Genomic DNA, 23,114 nt, shown 5'->3' with positions numbered 1-23,114 from the left:
TAGTTCTTGAAATGCTAACGAAGCAGCAAAAACTGTAAACGACTTTAACGGTCAAAAGTTTGATGACAAAGAATAGTAAGGTGGTAAAGCTGAAAAAAAAAAAGTTTGGAACTAGAAAACGGATGAAGCAAAGTATGAAAGAGGCTGTGGATAAATCACAGGGACTGAACCTGCTCTCAAAGAATACAAACGATTCCGTACCTCCTGAAACCGTCAGTAAGAACCCTACTCTTTATTCAAAACCTTGCCCGGATGATATTTTTCATCATCATCTTATCTTAGATATTATAAGATATCTTCATATCATTCGTTATACATATTTTTCATATTTCTGGAGATATTTTTACAACTATTCCTATCTGCGATCATTTATCTCTCCGTAACATCTGCGTTACAATATAAAAGTAACTGTGTTAATTTCTAAATTCTGAAACCTCCGAGATTAAAATATAAATGATTTGAAGTAGTGTTGGGAACTGATGCATGAATTAGTATAATATAATGAAACTTGATCAACTTTATTATATTACAGTAAGTCATGTTAAGTTTCTAATGGAATGTGATGATTCACAGTACCGTCATCATGTGCCATGTTACACGGCTCTTACATTCTATCAAGTCTCCAAACATATTAGAACGTATCACCTTGATAGTTCTATTTTTCCGGAATATTCGAGTAATTTAACGAATCAAGATCGTGTCATTACAATTTCATTCTAAAACCAATAGCTAGGTTCATTCCAAATTTCCTACCTACGAATTTCGGACCATTGTTCGCTTGGCTCGAGGACGGGAAGAAGAAACGAAGGGACAAAACCTCAGAATAGAAATAGGAACATAAACCACAGCAAATAAGAGAGAGCATTAACTGTGGATGACAATGATTTTAAGGGATGGGAGTAGGAACATCGAAATATAAGGGAAGGTATAAAACCTAACAACAACCCCGAAACTACAAACCGTGCATATCAATACGTATTGCAACGTAAAGGCACGGGAGAATTAAAAACATTATAATTCCAAGGAAAGGATAAAAGAGAATAGATTCTTCTGGTGATAGATGAAAAAGAAGAATGAAAGATATGAAAGTTAGAAATATAACAAGGATTAGAATGGGATGGAGCATATTAGCGAATGTCTTAAAGTAGGAACTAAAGAGAAAGAATAGAAGATGTGGGAAGAAAGTAAGGGAAGGAGGTAAATTTATAGTGAAATATTCGACAAAGAAATCAAAACAGATTGCCGCGTTAAATCAAAGAAGATCCTGATCGCCGCAAAACTAAATCTTATTACATAAGATTTTCTTTAAAACCCTTAAATCCCGGAAATCGATCATAATCACGTCATCGGTTACAACAATTCTATATTTACTCATTTCACTCTTTTGTGATAGCTTCGCTCGTGCGTCTCACATAACCGAATCGTTTTATCTAAATCTTTCAATAATGATAAAATTTAATTATTACCTCATATTCGTCATGAAAACATTCCTATTGTTATTTATGACAACCTCTACCAAATTTCGAGGACGAAATTTCTTTAACGGGTGGGTACTGTAACGACCCGGAAATTTCCGACCAAATTTAAACTCTAATCTCTATATAGTTCCGACACGATAAGCAAAAACCCTAAAGTTGACCCGCACTTTTTCGATCGTTCTATACTCATAAGATTAATATTTACATAAATTAAACCTTACCAACATGATAAGCAATCCAAATTGTTGAGACTTATGTTTTCGAAAAGAGTTTTACACAACGTTTGACCGTCTAGTTTGACCGATGATATCACGAACTATACAATATATGATAATTATACGTTTGTGTATATATATGTATATATACATATTTAACATGATCTAAGAATGTTTTAATATCTCATTTTGTATTAATAACAATAAGTTATAAGTATATTTTGAAACTACTAACTTAAGTTTTCAAAACGATAACCATACGTAACGTTATTTGACTTAAATACTTATGACCTATAATGTTTATACATATATCGTATAAGTAATGTATTTAATCACTTTTAAAGACTTAAATACATAAAACAATATAAGCATATTTACAAAAGATAGCTATATTTGAATCCTCGTTCCGTTTTCTCAAAGATTTCTATACGTATACCTAGGGTATATGTACCCGTATCATACGCAGCTTCTAGATGTATTTACTATTGGTATATACCAATAAAAATCTGCTCCTTAGCAGCCTCAAATGATTAAGAAACATGTGGAACCAACCATTTGTCAAGTAGCATGAATTATTTAGCAAGAAAACAAAGTTAGGTATTTTTTTTTCCTTTATAACCTAAAAACGTTTTTATGCATGCACACCATTTCTTCACCCCATTTTCTCATACTTACACTTCCATTTCTCTCTCAAAATACTCTTAACTTCATACTTGATCATCTCCAAGCATTTTCCCCATCATTTAGCTTCAAAAACCTTACTTAAACACCATAAGAAAACCATACAAAAACACTTCAAGAAATCCTTCCAAGAACACAAACTTACTTCCAATCTTTCATCCAATTCCATCACCCTTTTGGTTCTAGCTTTTTACTCCTCTTTTACAGCAACCTTGTCCAAGGAACTTGAGGTAGTATCTATGTTCATAACCTTATTCGATTCATATATATATATAGCTATCATATTTTGTGGTATACAATTTTAACAACAAGAACATAGTTTGAAAGTTTTCAAACTTGTTTGCAAACTAAATAGATCCTTCTAACTTAACTTTTAAAATACTTCAAGACCTGTAATATAACTTAAATATATGCTAACTTAACAAGGTATAACTTGGTTTTTCAAAGAATATCTTAAAAACTGTTTTTACGACGTCGGAGTGCAACCGGGGACTGTTTTGGGTTGGATAATTAAAAACCATTTTAAACTTTGAATTGGAGGTTTATTTTCTGGAAAAATAATTTTTACTATGAATATGATAACACATAAAAATTTCATGATTTAATTCAAAGTATAAGTATTTTTAGAAAAATGGTCATTAAGTGTTATTTTTTTGTAACAAAAATGTTTAACTTCATAAGTTTCACTAAAGTTTCACCTATGCCGTGTGATTTTGAATACAAACCAAGGTATTTTCAGTTCATAGTCTTAAAGAGGGACTCGATCCAAGGAGATGGCAAGTTGAATCAACGAAAACGGATTTGTAACGAAGAAACTATGACCGAAACAAAATTGGTTATCCTAGACTTGTTTAACTTCGGGATTAATTGGGAAAAATTAAATAAATCACATATTTCTAAGATAACATGATATTTTATATATATGTACTTATAATTCAATTTTATATGGTTCAGGATCACCAGTAAACAACACGAGAAGATTAATCATAAGATCCCATGTTTGTACGCAACACGTCATTTGACAACACCGGTACTTTATGTACGCAACACGTCATTTGACAACACCGGTACCGTGGGTCAAGATTAATCTCGACCAATACATATATGATGGGGTTTTATTTATTTCGTTGGGGGTTTTATTTATTTCATTGCGGGTATATTAAACATCTAAAAATGAACCATTAAAATTGAATTACTAACAATGAGCTGCTAACTACGGACTAAGGAATTATTCAAAGTATTAAAAGTATAACAAGTATATATATGTGACGTTTGTTTAAAAAGAAAAGGTATTGATATATTATATATGGATAGGTTCGTGATATCAACCGGAGACCAAGTCAAATTATATATATCTTCAAGACGAAAGTGAGTATATAGTCCCACTTTTAAACTCTAAATATTTCGGGATGAGAATACATGTATTTTATGTTTTACGTTATGGACACAAGTAACTGAAAAATATATTCTACGTTGAGTTGTACCACTGGCATACTTCCCTGTAGCTTGGTAACTAATATTTACAGCGGTATTGTAAACGCGAATCCTGTTGATAGATCTATCGGGCCTGACAACCCCAACCGGACTGGACGACCAGTATTCAACGGTTGCACAGTACTTCGTTTCGTGACTACACTTGGTACAGTGTAGTAAGATTTCATATTAAAGGGAATATGCGACGTGATTAATTGTTAAGTATGGTTACCAAGTGCTCAACCACTTAGAATATTTTTATTAAAATGTTTATATATGAAATCTTGTGGTCTATATTTATATCGCTGTCGACATTAAACCTATATCTCACCAACTTTATGTTGACATTTTAAAGCATGTTATTCTCAGGTATGAATTAAGTCTTCCGCTGTGCATTATCTCGTACTAAGGATACTACTTGAGGCCATTAAGGACTTATATCATAAGGCGTTGCATTCGAGTCATTGAAGTTCATAGAGACTATTATTAAGTAAATGGCGGTTTAGGTCATTTGAATATTATGAAATGTCAGGCGAATATGTCAATTATGGATGTAACTATAGATTGCCTTTTAAGAATAAATGCAACGTTTGTAAGATGTATCATATAGAGGGCAAGTACCTCGCAATGTTATCAACTATTGTAATTCGTTTGTAATCAATATGGACAACGTCCGGATGATTAGTTTCGGATCCTTTCACATTCTACATGCCTGTTGTATAGAGGCGGGCTCGTGTGAACTTATATCTTCTTGGATTCTTTCCGGTAATCCTTTCACAAACGCGTCGATCTTCTCTTCCTCATCTTCGAATGCTCCCGGACACAATAGGCACAATTCTGTGAATCGTCTTTCGTACGTGGTAATATCAAATCCTTGGGTTCGTAACCCTCTACGTTCTGTCTTGAGCTTATTGACCTCGGTTCTGGGACGGTACTTCTCGTTCATCAAGTGCTTGAATGCTGACCACGGTAGTGCGTACGCATCGTCTTGTCCCACTTGCTCTAGATAGGTATTCCACCATGTTAACGCAGAACCTGTGAAGGTATGCGTAGCGTACTTCACTTTGTCCTCTTCAGTACACTTACTTATGGCAAACACCAATTCGACCTTCTCGGTCCACCGTTTCAATCCAATCGGTCCTTTGGTTCCATCAAATTCCAAAGGTTTGCAGGCAGTGAATTCTTTGTAGGTGCATCCTACACGATTTCCTGTACTGCCAGATCCAAGGTTATTGTTGGTATGTAGCGTAGCCTGTACTGCGGCTATGTTTGAAGCTAGAAAAGTACGGAATTCCTCTTCATTCATATTCACGGTGTGTCGAGTAGTCGGGGCCATTTCCTTCAAAATAGTCAAATGGAACAAGTTAATCATACAGAATATTAAGAGTAGTTAATAGTATTTCGTAGCATAATATGAACTCATTTATAAAAGCTTTTTCTTCATATTAGCGTTTTATAAGTTTAAATTCGGGTAGTACCTACCCGTTAAGTTCATACTTAGTAGCTAATATACAATTCAACTACTACAATTCTATATGAAAAACTAATTATAATAATATTTCGCGTTCAAACTTTTATACAATATTTTACAAACTTACAATACCGCTTATTTTACATAAAGCATGAAATATAGTACACAATAACTTTGATACAAGATAGTTGTGAAGATAATTCTAGCTAGTACACAAGTCGTTCAGCAAAGGCAATAAAGACACGTAATTCATACGTCCAGAAACAAGTCATGCATTCTGGTTTTACTAGGACTACTTCCCATCCTTGGTCTTGTGGAACATAACCGTTATGGCCGTTGATAAGACAGCGTGTTGTAATGTCGTCAAAGGGACGAGGGTTATGTAATGTCCAACAGTCCCGTAATAATCTAAAAACCTCATTTCTTACCCCAATTACCGACTCCATCACTTGTGGAAACGTTTTGTTTAATAGTTGTAGCCCGATGTTCTTGTTCTCACTTTGGTGAGAAGCGAACATTACTAATCCGTAAGCATAACATGCTTCTTTATGTTGCATGTTAGCCGCTTTTTCTAAATCACGAAGTCCAATATTCGGATATATTGAGTCAAAATAATTTCTTAACCCGTTGCGTAAAATAGCATTTGGGTTCCCCGCAATATATGCGTCAAAGTAAACACATCGTAACTTATGGGTTTCCCAATGTGATATCCCCCATCTTTCAAACGAAAGTCTCTTATAATCCAAGACATTCTTGGAAAGTTCTTCGAATGTCTTACAAACTGATCTCGCCTTAAATAGTTGTGCCGAGGAATTCTGGCCGACTCTAGACAAGATTTCATCAATCATGTCTCCGGGTAGGTCTCTTAAAATATTAGGTTGTCTATCCATTTTGTGTTTTTATACTGTAAAATAGACAAGAGTTAGATTCATAAAAAAAAAATACTTATTAATACAAGCAATTTTTACATATATCATAAAGCATAAGCACACTATATTACATATATTATACCACACGAATACAACTATCTTATTCCGACTCACTTGTTTCTTCTTCTTCTTCAGTTTTGGTTCGTTTTGCCAAGTTTCTAGGGATATATGATGTTCCCCTAATACGAGCCGTTATTTTCTTCATTGGTTTAGAAAAACCTGGTGGTTTAGAGGTTCCCGGGTCATTGTTACAACTTAAGGACTTCGGGGGTTGACGATACATATAAAGTTCATCGGGATTGGAATTAGATTTCTCTATTTTTATGCCCTTTCCCTTATTATTTTCTTTTGTCTTTTTAAATTCAGTTGGGGTAATTTCTATAACATCATCGGAATTCTCGTCGGAATCCGATTCATCGGAGAATTGGTAATCCTCCCAATATTTTGCTTCCTTGGCGGAAACACCATTGACCATAATTAACCTTGGTCGGTTGGTTGAGGATTTTCTTTTACTTAACCGTTTTATTATTTCCCCCACCGGTTCTATTTCTTCATCCGGTTCCGATTCTTCTTCCGGTTCCGATTCTTCTTCCGGTTCCTCTTCGGGAACTTGTGAATCAGTCCACGAATCATTCCAATTTACATTTAACTCTTCATTATTATTAGGTGAGTTAATGGGACTTGTTCTAGAGGTAGACATCTATCACATAATATCAAACGCGTTAAGAGATTAATATATCACATAATATTCACATGTTAAAAATATATAGTTTCCAACAAAATTTGTTAAGCAATCATTTTTCAAGTAAACACGGTCGAAGTCCAGACTCACTAATGCATCCTAACAAACTCGATAAGACACACTAATGCAAAATTCTGGTTCTCTAAGACCAACGCTCTGATACCAATTGAAATGTCCCGTTCTTATTGATTAAAAACGTTCCATATTAATTGATTTTGTTGCGAGGTTTTAACCTCTATATGAGACGTTTTTCAAAGACTGCATTCATTTTAAAACAAACCATAACCTTTATTTCATCAATAAAGGTTTAAAAAGCTTTACGTAGATTATCAAATAATGATAATCAAAAATATCCTGTTTACACACGACCATTACATAATGGTTTACAATACAAATATGTTACAACAAAATAAGTTTCTTGAATGCAGTTTTTACACAATATCATACAAACATGGACTCCAAATCTCGTCCTTATTTAAGTATGCCACAGCGGAAGCTCTTAATAATCACCTGAGAATAAACATGCTTAAAACGTCAACAAAAATGTTGGTGAGTTATAGGTTTAACCTATATATATCAAATCATAATAATAGACCACAAGATTTCATATTTCAATACACATCCCATACATAGAGATAAAAATCATTCATATGGTGAACACCTGGTAACCGACATTAACAAGATGCATATATAAGAATATCCCCATCATTCCGGGACACCCTTCGGATATGATATAAATTTCGAAATACTAAAGCATCCGGTACTTTGGATGGGGTTTGTTAGGCCCAATAGATCTATCTTTAGGATTCGCGTCAATTAGGGTGTCTGTTCCCTAATTCTTAGATTACCAGACTTAATAAAAAGGGGCATATTCGATTTCGATAATTCAACCATAGAATGTAGTTTCACGTACTTGTGTCTATTTTGTAAATCATTTATAAAACCTGCATGTATTCTCATCCCAAAAATATTAGATTTTAAAAGTGGGACTATAACTCACTTTCACAGATTTTTTACTTCGTCGGGAAGTAAGACTTGGCCACTGGTTGATTCACGAACCTATAACAATATATACATATATATCAAAGTATGTTCAAAATATATTTACAACACTTTTAATATATTTTGATGTTTTAAGTTTATTAAGTCAGCTGTCCTCGTTAGTAACCTACAACTAGTTGTCCACAGTTAGATGTACAGAAATAAATCGATAAATATTATCTTGAATCAATCCACAACCCAGTGTATACGTATCTCAGTATTGATCACAACTCAAACTATATATATTTTGGAATCAACCTCAACCCTGTATAGCTAACTCCAACATTCACATATAGAGTGTCTATGGTTGTTCCGAAATATATATAGATGTGTCGACATGATAGGTCGAAACATTGTATACGTGTCTATGGTATCTCAAGATTACATAATATACAATACAAGTTGATTAAGTTATGGTTGGAATAGATTTGTTACCAATTTTCACGTAGCTAAAATGAGAAAAATTATCCAATCTTGTTTTACCCATAACTTCTTCATTTTAAATCCGTTTTGAGTGAATCAAATTGCTATGGTTTCATATTGAACTCTATTTTATGAATCTAAACAGAAAAAGTATAGGTTTATAGTCGGAAAAATAAGTTACAAGTCGTTTTTGTAAAGGTAGTCATTTCAGTCGAAAGAACGACGTCTAGATGACCATTTTAGAAAACATACTTCCACTTTGAGTTTAACCATAATTTTTGGATATAGTTTCATATTCATAATAAAAATCATTTTTCCAGAATAACAACTTTTAAATCAAAGTTTATCATAGTTTTTAATTAACTAACCCAAAACAGCCCGCGGTGTTACTACGACGGCGTAAATCCAGTTTTACGGTGTTTTTCATGTTTCCAGGTTTTAAATCATTAAGTTAGCATATCATATAGATATATAACATGTGTTTAGTTGATTTTAAAAGTCAAGTTAGAAGGATTAACTTTTGTTTGCGAACAAGTTTAGAATTAACTAAACTATGTTCTAGTGATTACAAGTTTAAACCTTCGAATAAGATAGCTTTATATGTATGAATCGAATGATGTTATGAACATCATTACTACCTTAAGTTCCTTGGATAAACCTACTGGAAAAGAGAAAAATGGATTTAGCTTCAACGGATCCTTGGATGGCTCGAAGTTCTTGAAGCAGAATCATGACACGAAAACAAGTTCAAGTAAGATCATCACTTGAAATAAGATTGTTATAGTTATAGAAATTGAACCAAAGTTTGAATATGATTATTACCTTGTATTAGAATGATAACCTACTATAAGAAACAAAGATTTCTTGAGGTTGGATGATCACCTTACAAGATTGAAAGTGAGCTAGCAAACTTGAAAGTATTCTTGATTTTATGAAACTAGAACTTTTGGAATTTATGAAGAACACTTAGAACTTGAAGATAGAACTTGAGAGAGATCAATTAGATGAAGAAAAATGAAGAATGAAAGTGTTTGTAGGTGTTTTTGGTCATTGGTGTATGGATTAGATATAAAGGATATGTAATTTTGTTTTCATGTAAATAAGTCATGAATGATTACTCATATTTTTGTAATTTTATGAGATATTTCATGCTAGTTGCCAAATGATGGTTCCCACATGTGTTAGGTGACTCACATGGGCTGCTAAGAGCTGATCATTGGAGTGTATATACCACTAGTACATACATCTAAAAGCTGTGTATTGTACGAGTACGAATACGGGTGCATACGAGTAGAATTGTTGATGAAACTGAACGAGGATGTAATTGTAAGCATTTTTGTTAAGTAGAAGTATTTTGATAAGTGTATTGAAGTCTTTCAAAAGTGTATAAATACATATTAAAACACTACATGTATATACATTTTAACTGAGTCGTTAAGTCATCGTTAGTCGTTACATGTAAGTGTTGTTTTGAAACCTTTAGGTTAACGATCTTGTTAAATGTTGTTAACCCAATGTTTATAATATCAAATGAGATTTTAAATTATTATATTATCATGATATTATCATGTATGAATATCTCTTAATATGATATATATACATTAAATGTCTTTACAACGATAATCGTTACATATATGTCTCGTTTAAAAATCATTAAGTTAGTAGTCTTGTTTTTACATATGTAGTTCATTGTTAATATACTTAATGATATGTTTACTTATCATAGTATCATGTTAACTATATATATATCCATATATATGTCATCATATAGTTTTTACAAGTTTTAACGTTCGTGAATCACCGGTCAACTTGGGTGGTCAATTGTCTATATGAAACATATTTCAATTAATCAAGTCTTAACAAGTTTGATTGCTTAACATGTTGGAAACATTTAATCATGTAAATATCAATCTCAATTAATATATATAAACATGGAAAAGTTCGGGTCACTACAGTTAACAGTAAGGATTCAAGAAGATGTGAGTTCACACGAGCCCGCTTCTATACAGAAGGCAAGTCGAATGGCTCATAAACTCATAAATTAGATTGAGGGAAGAATTAAAGAGCAGGCGGCTGAAGAAGCCAATACGAAACAACTCAAGAGGAAGTGAGAGGAAAACGGTGACAAGAGTCACCAATACAACAACAACAACAATTACAACCACAATCGCAACAACTATCCCAACAACCACAACAACAATCGCAACAATAACCGCAATCCTAACAATAACTACAACAAACATCCCAACAACAACAACAACTACAACAACTATTTCAACAACAATAACAATCCCAACAACAACCTCAATAACAACAACGGCAACAAAAACCAAAAACAGCCATGTCATAGGTGTAAAGAAAATCACCAGGGATTTTGCACGACATTTTGCAATAGGTGTAAAAGAAATGGTCATAGCGCGACAAAGTGTGAGGTCTACGGACCAAATTTTAACAGAACTAAGGGAGCAAATAATGCCGGAACAAGTAATGCTGAAATGAATAGTGTCGGAGCAAGTAATACCAACGCTGTTTGTTATAAATGTGGAAAACCGGGCCACATTATTAGAAATTGCCCGAACCAGAAGAACACGAATTGACAAGGCCGCGGAAGATTTTTCAATATTAATGCGGCAGAGGCACAGGAAGACCCGGAGCTTGTTACGGGTACATTTCTTATTGACAATAAATCTGCTTACGTTTTATTTGATTCGGGTGCGGGTAGAAGCTATATGAGTAGAGAATTTTGTGCTAAATTAAGTTGCCCATTGACGCCTTTGGATAGTAAATTTTTACTCGAATTAGCAAATGGTAAATTAATTTCAGCAGATAATATATGTCGGAATCGAGAAATTAAATTGGTTAGCGAAACATTTAAGATTGACTTGATACCAGTAGAGTTAGGGAGTTTTGATGTGATAATCAGTATGGACTGGTTGAAAGAAGTGAAAGCAGAGATCGTTTGTTACAAAAATGCAATTCGCATTATACGAGAAAAAGGAAAACCCTTAATGGTGTACGGAGAAAAGAGAAACGCAAAGTTAAATCTTATTAGTAACCTGAAGGCACAAAAACTAATAAGAAAAGGTTGCTATGCTGTGCTAGCACACGTCGAGAAAGTCAATTCCGAAGAAAAGAACATCAATGATATTCCCGTCACAAAAGAATTTCCCGATGTATTTCCGAAAGAATTACCGGGACTACCTCCACACCGATCCGTTGAATTTCAAATAAACCTTGTACCGGGAGCTGCACCAATAGCTCGTGCTCCATCCAGACTCACACCTAGCGAAATGAAGGAACTTCAGAGCCAATTACAAGAACTTTTAGAGCGTGGTTTCATTCAACCAAGCATATCACCGTGGGGAGCTCCTATTTTGTTTGTCAAGAAGAAAGATGGTACATTCAGGTTGTGTATCGACTACCGAGAGTTGAACAAATTTACCATCAAGAACCGCTACCCACTACCGAGAATCGACGACTTATTTGATCAACTACAAGGCTCGTCTATTTATTCGAAGATCGATTTACGTTCTGGATATCATCAAATGCGGGTGAAGGAGGATGATATTCCAAAGACTTCTTTTAGGACGCGTTACGATCATTACGAGTTTATGGTTATGCCATTTGGATTGACTAACGCACCAGCTGTGTTCATGGACCTCATGAACCGAGTGTGTGGGCCATATCTTGACAAGTTTGTCATTGTTTTCATCGATGACATACTTATTTACTCGAAGAATGATCAAGAGCACGAAGAACACTTGAGAAAAGTGCTAGAGTTGTTAAGGAAAGAAAAACTGTACGCTAAGTTTTCAAAGTGTGCATTTTGGTTGGAAGAAATTCAATTCCTCAGTCACATAGTGAACAAAGAAGGTATTCAGGTGGATCCAGCAAAGACTGAAACCGTTGAAAAGTGGGAAACCCCGAAAACTCCGAAACACATACGCCAGTTTTTAGGACTAGCTGGTTACTATAGAAGGTTCATCCAAGACTTTTCCAGAATAGCAAAACCCTTGACTGCATTAACGCATAAAGGGAAGAAATTTGAATGGAAGGATGAACAAGAGAAAGCGTTTCAGTTATTGAAGAAAAAGTTAACTACGGCACTTATATTGTCATTACCTGAAGGGAATGATGATTTTGTGATATATTGTGATGCCTCAAAGCACGGTCTCGGTTGTGTATTAATGCAACGAACGAAAGTAATTGCTTATGCATCTAGACAATTGAAGATTCACGAACAAAATTATACGACGCATGATTTGGAATTAGGCGCGGTTGTTTTTGCATTAAAGACTTGGAGGTACTACTTATATGGGGTCAAAAGTATTATATATACCGACCACAAAAGTCTTCAACACATATTTAATCAGAAATAACTGAATATGAGGCAGCGTAGGTGGATTGAATTGTTGAATGATTACCACTTTGAGATTCGTTACCACCCGGGGAAGGCAAATGTGGTAGCCGACGCCTTGAGCAGGAAGGACAGAGAACCCATTCGAGTAAAATCTATGAATATAATGATTCACAATAACCTTACTACTCAAATAAAGGAGGCGCAACAAGGAGTTTTAAAAGAGGAAAATTTAAAGAATGAAATACCCAAAGGATCGGAGAAGCATCTTAATATTCGGGAAGACGGAACCCGGTATAGGGCTGAAAGGATTTCGGTACCAAAATTTGGAGATATGAAAGAAATGGTACTTAGAGAAGCTCATAAAACCAGATACTCAATACATCCTGGAACGGGGAAGATGTACAAGGATCTCAAGAAATATTTTTAGTGGCCGGGTATGAAAGCCGATGTTGCTAAATACGTAGGAGAATGTTTGACGTGTTCTAAGGTCAAAGCTGAGCATCAGAAACCATCAGGTCTACTTCAACAACCCGGAATCCCAGAATGGAAATGGGAAAACATTACCATGGATTTCATCACTAAATTGCCAAGGACTGCAAGTTGTTTTGATACTATTTGGGTAATAGTTGATCGTCTCACCAAATCAGCACACTTCCTGCCAATAAGAGAAGATGACAAGATGGAGAAGTTAGCACGACTGTATTTGAAGTAAGTTGTCTCCAGACATGTAATACCAATCTCTATTATCTCTGATAGGGATGGCAGATTTATTTCAAGATTCTGGCAGACATTACAGCAAGCATTAGGAACTCGTCTAGACATGAGTACTGCCTATCATCCACAAACTGATGGGCAGAGCGAAAGGACGATACAAACGCTTGAATACATGCTACGAGCATGTGTTATTGATTTCAGAAACAGTTGGGATCGACATCTACCGTTAGCAGAATTTTCCTATAATAGCAGCTACCATTCAAGCATTGAGATGGCGCCGTTTGAAGCACTTTATGGTAGAAAGTGCAGGTCTCCGATTTGTTGGAGTGAAGTGGGGGATAGACAGATTACGGGTCCGGAGATAATACAAGAAACTACCGAGAAGATCATCCAAATTCAACAACGGTTGAAAACCGCCCAAAGTCGACAAAAGAGCTACGCTGACATTAAAAGAAAAGATATAGAATTTGAAATTGGAGAGATGGTCATGCTTAAAGTTGCACTTTGGAAAGGCGTTGTTCGATTTGGTAAACGAGGGAAATTAAATCCAAGGTATATTGGACCATTCAAGATTATTGATCGTGTCGGACCAGTAGCTTACCGACTTGAGTTACCTCAACAACTCGCGGATGTACATAACACTTTCCATGTCTCGAATTTGAAGAAAGGGTTTGCTAAAGATGATCTCACTATTCCGTTAGATGAAATCCAAATCAACGAAAAACTTCAATTCATCGAAGAACCCGTCGAAATAATGGATCGTGAGGTTAAAAGACTTAAGCAAAATAAGATACCAATTGTTAAGGTTCAATGGAATGCTCGTAGAGGACCCGAGTTCACCTGGGAATGAGAAGATCAGATGAAGAAGAAATACCCGCATTTATTTCCAGAAGATACGTCAACACCTCCAACTGCTTAAAATGTCGGGACGAAATTTATTTAACGGGTAGGTACTGTAGTGACCCGAACTTTTCCATGTTTATATATATATATATATATATATATATATATTAAATGAAATTGTTATTAAGTGTTTCCAACATGTTAAGCAATCAAACTTGTTAAGACTTGATTAATTGAAATAGGTTTCATATAGACATTTGACCACCCAAGTTGACCGGTGATTCACAAACGTTAAAAATTGTAAAAACTATATGATGACATATATATAATTATATATATATTTGACATGATATTATGATAAGTAAGTATCTCATTAGGTATTTTAACAATGAGTTATATACATAAAATTGAGTTTATTGAATTAAGAAACTCGAAACGATATATATAACGATTATCGTTATAAAAACTTCTTACTAAATACATATGAATCATATTAAGATATTGATACACTATATTTAATCATGATAAATGATAAGTAAACATGTCATTAAGTGTATTAACAATGAACTACATATGTAAAAACAAGACTACTAATTTAATATTTCGAAACGAGACATGTTGTAACGATTATCATTGTATCGACATTTAAATGTATATATATCATATTAAGATATATTAATATATCATAATATCATGATAATATAATAATTTAACATCTCATTAGATATAATAAACATTGGGTTAACAACATTTAACAAGATCGTTAACTTAAAGGTTTCAAATCAACATTTACATGTAACGACTAACGATGACTTAACGACTCAGTTAAAATGTATATACATGTAGTGTTTTAATATGTATTCATACACTTTTGAAAGACTTCAAGACACTTATCAAAATACTTCTACTTAACAAAAATGCTTACAATTACATCCTCGTTCAGTTTCATCAACAATTCTACTCGTATGCACCCATATTCGTACTCGTACAATACACAGCTTTTAGATGTATGAACTATTGGTATATACACTCCAATGATCAGATTTTAGCATCCCATTTGAGTCACCTAACACATGTGGGAACCATCATTTGAAAACTAGCATGAAATATCTCATAAAATTACAAAAATATGAGTAATCATTCATGACTTATTTACATGTAAACAAAATTACACATCCTTTAAATCTAATCCATATACCAACGACCAAAAACACCTACAAACACTTTCATTCTTCAATTTTTTTCATCTAATTGATCTCTCTCAAGTTCTATCTTCAAGTTCTAAGTGTTCTTCATAAATTCTACAAGTTCTAGTTTCATAAAATCAAGAATACTTCTAAATTTGCTAGCTTACTTCCAATCTTGTAGAGTGATCATCCAACCTCAAGAAATCTTTCTTATTTACAGTAAGATTTGTTTATAATACAAGGTAATACTCATATTCAAACTTTGATTTAATTTCTATAACTATAACAATCTTATTTTGAGTGGAAATCTTACTTGAACTTGTTTTCGTGTCATGATTCTACTTCAAGAACTTTCAAGCCATCCAAAATCCTTTGAAGCTAGATCCATTTGTCTCTTTTTCATTAGGTTTATCCACAAAACTTGAGGTAGTAATGATGTTCATAACATCATTCGATTCATACATATAAAGCTATCTTATTCGAAGGTTTAAACTTGTAATCACTAGAACATAGTTTAGTTAATTCTAAACTTGTTCGCAAACAAAAGTTAATCCTTCTAACTTGACTTTTAAAATTAACTAAACACATGTTCTATATCTATTTGATATGCTAACTTAATGATTTAAAACCTGAAAACACGAAAAACACCGTAAAACCGGACATACGCCGTCGTAGTAACACCGCGGGCTGTTTTGGGTTTGATAATTAAAAACTATGATAAACTTTGATTTAAAAGTTGTTCTTCTGGGAAAATGATTTTTCTTATGAACATGAAACTATATCCAAAAAAACATGGCTAAACTCAAAGTGGAAGTATGTTTTTCAAAATGGTCATCAAGACGTCGTTCTTTCGACTGAAATGACTACCTCTTACAAAAACGACTTGTAACTTATATTTTCGACTATAAACTTATACTTATTCTGTTTATATTCATAAAATAGAGTTAAATATGAAATCATAGCAATTTGATTCACTCAAAACGGATTTAAAATGAAGAAGTTATGGGTAAAACAAGATTGGATATTTTTTGATTTTTGTAGCTACAGGAAATATTAACAATTTATACAAATCATATCCTAGCTAACTTATATTGTATTATACATGTATTCTAATATATTATGTAATCTTGGGATACCATAGACACGTATGCAAATGTTTTGACATATCATATTGACCCATCTATATATATTATTTGGAACAACCATAGACACTCTATATGCAGTAACGTTGGAGTTAGCTATACAGGGTTGAGGTTGATTTAAAAAATATATATACTTTGAGTTGTGATCTAGCCTGAGACGTGTATACACTGGGTCATGGATTGATTTAAGATAATATATATCGATTTATTTCTATACATCTAACTGTGGACAACTAGTTGTAGGTTACTAACGATGACAGTTGACTTAATAAACTTAAAACATCAAAATGTATTAAAAGTGTTGTAAATATATTTGGAACATACTTTGATATATATGTACATATTTGTTATAGGTTCGTGAATCGACCAGTGGCCAAGTCTTACTTCCCGACGAAGTAAAAATCTGTGAAAGTTAGTTATAGTCCCACTTTTAAAATCTAATATTTTGGGATGAGAATACATGCAGTTTTATAAATGTTTTACAAAATAGACACAAGTAAATGAAACTACATTATATGGGTGAATGATCGAAGCCGAATATGCCCCTTTTGCTCGGTAGCCTAAGAATTAGTAAACCGATCTACTAATTGACGTGAATCCTAAAGATAGATCTATTGGGCCTAACGAACCCCATCCAAAGTACCGGATGCTTTAGTACTTCGAATTCGTTTTTATCATGTCCGAAGGATTTCCCGGAATGATAGGGGATATTCTTATATTCATCTTGTTAATGTCGGTTACCAGGTGTTCACCATATGAATGATTTTTATCTCTATGTATGGGATGTATATTGAAATATGAAATCTTGTGGTCTATTATTATGATTTGATAATATATAGGATAAACCTATAACTCACCAACATTTTTGTTGACGTTTTAAGCATGTTTATTCTCAGGTGATTATTAAGAGCTTCCGCTGTTGCATACTAAAATAAGGACAAGATTTGGAGTCCATGCTTGTATGATATTATGTAAAAACTGCATTCAAGAAACTTATTTTTAATGTAATATATTCTTATTGTAAACCATTATGTAATGGTCGTGTGTAAACGGTATATTTTAGATTATCATTATTTGATAATCTACGTAATGCTTTTTAAACCTTTATCGATAAAATAATGGTTATGATTGTTTTAAAAATGAATGCAGTCTTTGAAAAACGTCTCATATAGAGGTCAAAACCTCGTGACAAAATCAATTAATATGGAACGTTTATAATCAATATGAACGGGACATTTTAGGGTGGTCATTTCGTCAGAAAATTATTTGTACAATTACTATTATCTGACACTATGAGTCGACCTGAAGTTGTATTTGAGAAAACATTTCAATTTTTGTCAGTGGATATCGTTCATCCATACAGAACAGGTAAGGATATTTGAATTATATTATACTTCAATTGTCATATTGGAGTATATTATTAAATTAAATTTAATTAATTGCAGGGACACAAATTGAGATTGAACTATTAAAAGATTTGACTTTACAAGAGATTGACAAACTACGTCAACGCAATAGTAGTTCATTGAGAAGTTTTAGTTCAATGCCATGCCCATCGAATCATACAAGGAATATTTCAGAAAACCATCTTATTATAGATGAGCTCTCCTACGACAAAAGTACACTTACAAATCAACATTCAGATTCCATTACAAAGTTAACATCCGAACAAAAGGAGGCATACGATCAGATAATAAAAGCAGTTGATCACGGCAAAGGAGGTGTGTTCTTTTTGTACAGATATGGTGGTACTGGAAAAACCTTCCTTTGGAAAACACTCTCAGCTGCATTGCGCAGTAAAGGAGAAATTGTTTTAAATGTTGCGATAAGTGGGATAGTAGCTTTGCTATTATCTGGAGGTCGGACGGCTCATTCACGTTTTCACATACCGCTTCATCCTACGGATGAGTTATTTTGTACTATTTCTCCAAGTAGCAAATTGGGTGAGCTCATTCGTAGAACTAAACTGCTTATTTGGGATGAGGCCCCGATGGTTAACAAGATGTGTGTTGAAGAACTAGATCGTTCTATGCGTGATATATGTCGTCAATCCAATCCTGATAGTATGGATACTCTCTTTGGGGGTAAAACATTTGTGTTTGGTGGTGATTTTAGACAAATATTACCTGTTATTCAAAAAGGTAAAAGAGAAGATATAGTAGATGCATCTCTAAATTCTTCATATTTGTGGGATTATGTTACTGTTTTAAAACTTACAGTTAACATGAGATTATGTGGTATTGAAACTAATGCCAATATTAGAAGTTTTGCTCAATGGATACTTGACATAGGCAACGGTGATGTCGGTGAATCTGAAGATGGAGTTTTTGATATTGAAATTCCACAAGATCTTTTCATAACAGATCTTGATGATCCAATTGGTTCGATCATCTCAACTATTTATCCAGATAATCTTTTTAATCTTGGCCATCTAGAATATTATCAGTAACGTGCAATTCTTGCTCCAACTCATGAAGTAGTTAACATCATTAATGATAGAATGATGAAGTGTTTGGAAGGAGAAGAAATGTCATATTTGAGCTCAGACACTATATGTGCGTCACATAGAGACGCTGACTTTAATAGTGAACTATACACTACCGATTTGCTAAATAGCATTGAAGTTGGTGGTTTACCAAAGCACAATCTGAGGCTCAAAATTGGTGTACCAGTTATGTTACTTCGAAATATAGATCAGGTAGGAGGTTTGTGTAACGGTACACGTTTACAAATTGTGCACTTAGGAGAAAAAATCATCAAAGCAAAAATTTTAACCGGCTCAAACGTGGGGAAGATTACAGCATTATCACGTATGCTTATCGTACCGACGGACAAGTGAATACCTTTCAGATTCCAAAGATGACAATATCCATTGTCGGTGTGCTTTGCAATGACAAAAAAAAAATTCAAGGACAAACACTATCGCGTGTTGGTTTATTTCTTCCAAAACCGGTGTTTAGTCATGGAAAACTATACGTTGCACTATCTTGGGTTACGAATCGGCAAGGAATCAAGATATTAATCTTAGACAAGGATAACAAACTATCCAATACAACAAAAAATGTGATATACAAAGGTGTCTTGCAACACTTATAGACTTAATTAAAGAAATATTTTAAAAAATTTCCATTTGTATGATATCATTGAACTACTATGTATGTATAATGTTTTTTTTAGAAATATTAGAATTATGTTACATTATTATGGTTTCCACCAAGTATAATTTTTTTTTAAATATGTTTCATTCATATCAGATATGTGACAAAAATTGAATAAGTTTTCATGTGATGTTACTAATATTATAAGTACGGTATCTTAGAAATAATATGAATTCCATCGTGCAACGCACGGGCTTCAAAACCTAGTATATATATATATATATATATATATATATATATATATATATATATATATATATATATATATATATATATATATATATATATATGTATATGTATATATATATATATATGTATATATATATATATATATATATATATATATATATATATATATATATATATTGTCATGGGTGTCTTGTGTTTTAGTATAAGGTTGTATATAATGCTTCAAACATTGTACATATGATTATGAGTGTGTTGTACCATAAAGTTGTACATAACGATTCAAATATTGTACATATGATAATGAAGTGTTTTATTATAAGGTTGTACATTATGCTTCATATATTATACATTAACATTTTAATATTTTTATTAAATACAATTAATTATTTTAATAACTTCATCATGGGGGCTTATATATGGTAATGAGGTGTTTTATAATACTTGAAGGTAAATTTTTTCTGAGATGAAAATATTGAGAAAAAATTGTGAAAAAATGTCGTGATTTTATAACAATATGTGCCTCATATTAATTTGGGAAGATATTTATTATTTAATTTAATTTTTTATTATTTAATAGTCATATTTACATGTTGCTATTTTCCTGCTTTATTTTAATTAGTTCAAAAATTAATTACATAGAGGATGATGTGAATGGCCCTTGTTTTAGTGATGCACGTGTTATGCTGATGGCTTAATGATGGGCAAATTAGCCTAATTGCTTACATCATCATTCTAGCAATTTAATGATATTTAAGATAACAAATATTACTTGAACTAAAAATACAAGTAATCAATAATATATAATATATGTTTTTATTCTTAACTCGACTTATCAATTCTTTTATTTATTTATTTTTTAAAACAAATTAACACCCCGCCAAATTTCGTTTGATGAAATGTTACCATTCGGTCTCACAACATAACGGTTACGCCCTCTATATGGGAGGTTTATAGAAAAGAATTCTCATTAGTTTTTAATTAAAACATTTGACTTAACAAAAATAGTCAACCATAAGTATAATATAACAAAAGTACCGTAGTAAAGGAGCAACAGTATTTAAATGCAACAGTTTAAAAAAATGCGAATGTAAATAATGTCTTTAGTAAATGATGATGGACCCCATCCGGTAGCTAAGCACTTTATTACATAGCGGAAGCAATAACTCTAAGGACCTTAGATAATACATGTTAAACGAGTCAACAATAATGTTGATGAATTTATAGGTTTTAGCAACGAATACTAGTATGTTTCATAAATCGATTTTCAAAAATAAGCTGTCAGTAATCGATTTTCAAAAATCAGTTATCAGTAAAGTAAGTTATCATAATTCAGTGGTTAGAATTCAGTCATCTGTAATCAGTTATTCGAAATCATTTATCAGTAATTGGTTATCTGTATTAGACCACGAGTTTTCGTACAACCCAGTTGTATAACATATACATTTTTATAAGCACTTGAATACAAAGATTTACCAATACATAGCGAACTATGAAATCCTTTACCCTATTCTTTTATAAAATTTTCTTTAGTTTACGTTATATGAAGTAAAAAGCACTGCAGTATGTAGCAATGAGGTTGTCAAACCTAACATATCTGTCCCTAAGATTCATGCTTCCCAACTAGCTAAAGTTTTCAAGCTAAGGGATTTTTTGGCCTCAAATCATAGGCATAATTATTTATTACTCGCGTCTAAAGCGTAAAATAGTTTAGAAATCAGCAGGTTATCTCATCCCAAAAATAAAAGTGATGGAATTGTAGACTCACCTTGTGTGATCGGTAAAGTAAAGTGGTAAGCACAAGTAAAGAAGACGGTTACAATCGTGTAAAGCAACCTAGAGACATTTTTAGGTTGTCACATAAGACTATTCCAAGTAGTAGTTGATTCATAGTATCAGTCGGACTCGATTAAGTAGTAAAAGTCAACACATAGTCAACAAAGTTCATGCAAGTCAACAAAAGTCAAACTTGGTCAATGATGGTAAAACTAAGTCAAACACATCAGTAGGTTATGTTATAAAGGTCATGAAGTGTGACGACCCGGAAATTTCCGACCAAATTTAAACCTAACCTTATATGTTTCCGACACGATAAGCAGAATTTGTAATGTTGAATCTCAAAAAGTTTGGAACTACATTCATGTAATCAATTACCCTTTGACCGTGTTCGACGATTCACGAACAATTATGTGTGTATAGATATGTATATATAATATATAATAACTGAAAACATTAACAAAGTATTTGACATATATGATACTTTACATGAACGTATTTGTTTCGACATATTTATCGACAGAATTAAGAGATAATATCAAATGATTAAATTATCAGATACATTATGATATGATTACGGGCCAATGTTATGAGGTCCACTGTGATTTAAGAAATCTATTCTTTTTGACAATATTCAGAAAATGGTAAAGTGATCTATAAGTAAGAACGTGGAGTGTAAATAACTTAGATGTTGGATATCGACAAAATAACTTAGATGTTGGATATCGACAAGTTAAGTAACTCGACATTTTTCATTAAGATGATTTCATACGTTTATTAAACCTTTGGACTTTATCTCATGCTTCACCAACAGACTGTAATTTAAAAACTTGAAACCTATTATGAATATATATAATTCTACATTTCTAAAATGTTTTATGATATAACGATTTAAATTAATATTAAATATATTTATACGCGTATTATACGTACATAGTTTTATACTTTTACTATACTTTAACTTTACATTTACTTTACTTTTACTTTACTTTAACTTTAATAATTCACTTTAATAATTCACTTTAATAATTCATACTTTAATAATTCACTTTAATAATTCATACTTTAATAATTCACTTTAATACTTCATACTTTAGTAATTCACTTTAATAATTCAAAAATCTATTATAAATAGAGTTCAATAGGTTTCATTATTTCATAGAAACTTGAAAATATATTTCTCTAAACTCTCTCAATCGAATTACATATATATATTTACTTAGTATTATTTCAAGATATTATTAGTATACATAAAATACTACGACGGAGTTATATTCAGACGATTTCAAAATAAG

General features: G+C 32.7%; 1 protein-coding gene across 1 annotated transcript; it reads left to right on the top strand.

Moving 5' to 3' along the window:
- The first annotated feature begins 17,991 nt into the window (after window positions 1-17,991).
- LOC139893696 (uncharacterized) lies at window positions 17,992-19,148 on the top strand. The gene is made up of 2 exons (XM_071876873.1): window positions 17,992-18,067; window positions 18,145-19,148. Exons 1-2 carry the CDS (start codon window positions 17,992-17,994, stop codon window positions 19,146-19,148), a joined length of 1,080 nt encoding a protein of 359 aa, XP_071732974.1.
- The last annotated feature ends 3,966 nt before the right edge of the window (window positions 19,149-23,114 follow it).

This window comes from Rutidosis leptorrhynchoides, chromosome 1 (genome assembly GCF_046630445.1).
Source record: "Rutidosis leptorrhynchoides isolate AG116_Rl617_1_P2 chromosome 1, CSIRO_AGI_Rlap_v1, whole genome shotgun sequence".
Lineage (NCBI taxonomy): Eukaryota > Viridiplantae > Streptophyta > Magnoliopsida > Asterales > Asteraceae > Rutidosis > Rutidosis leptorrhynchoides.
This window is presented reverse-complemented; position numbering and strand designations above follow the sequence as displayed.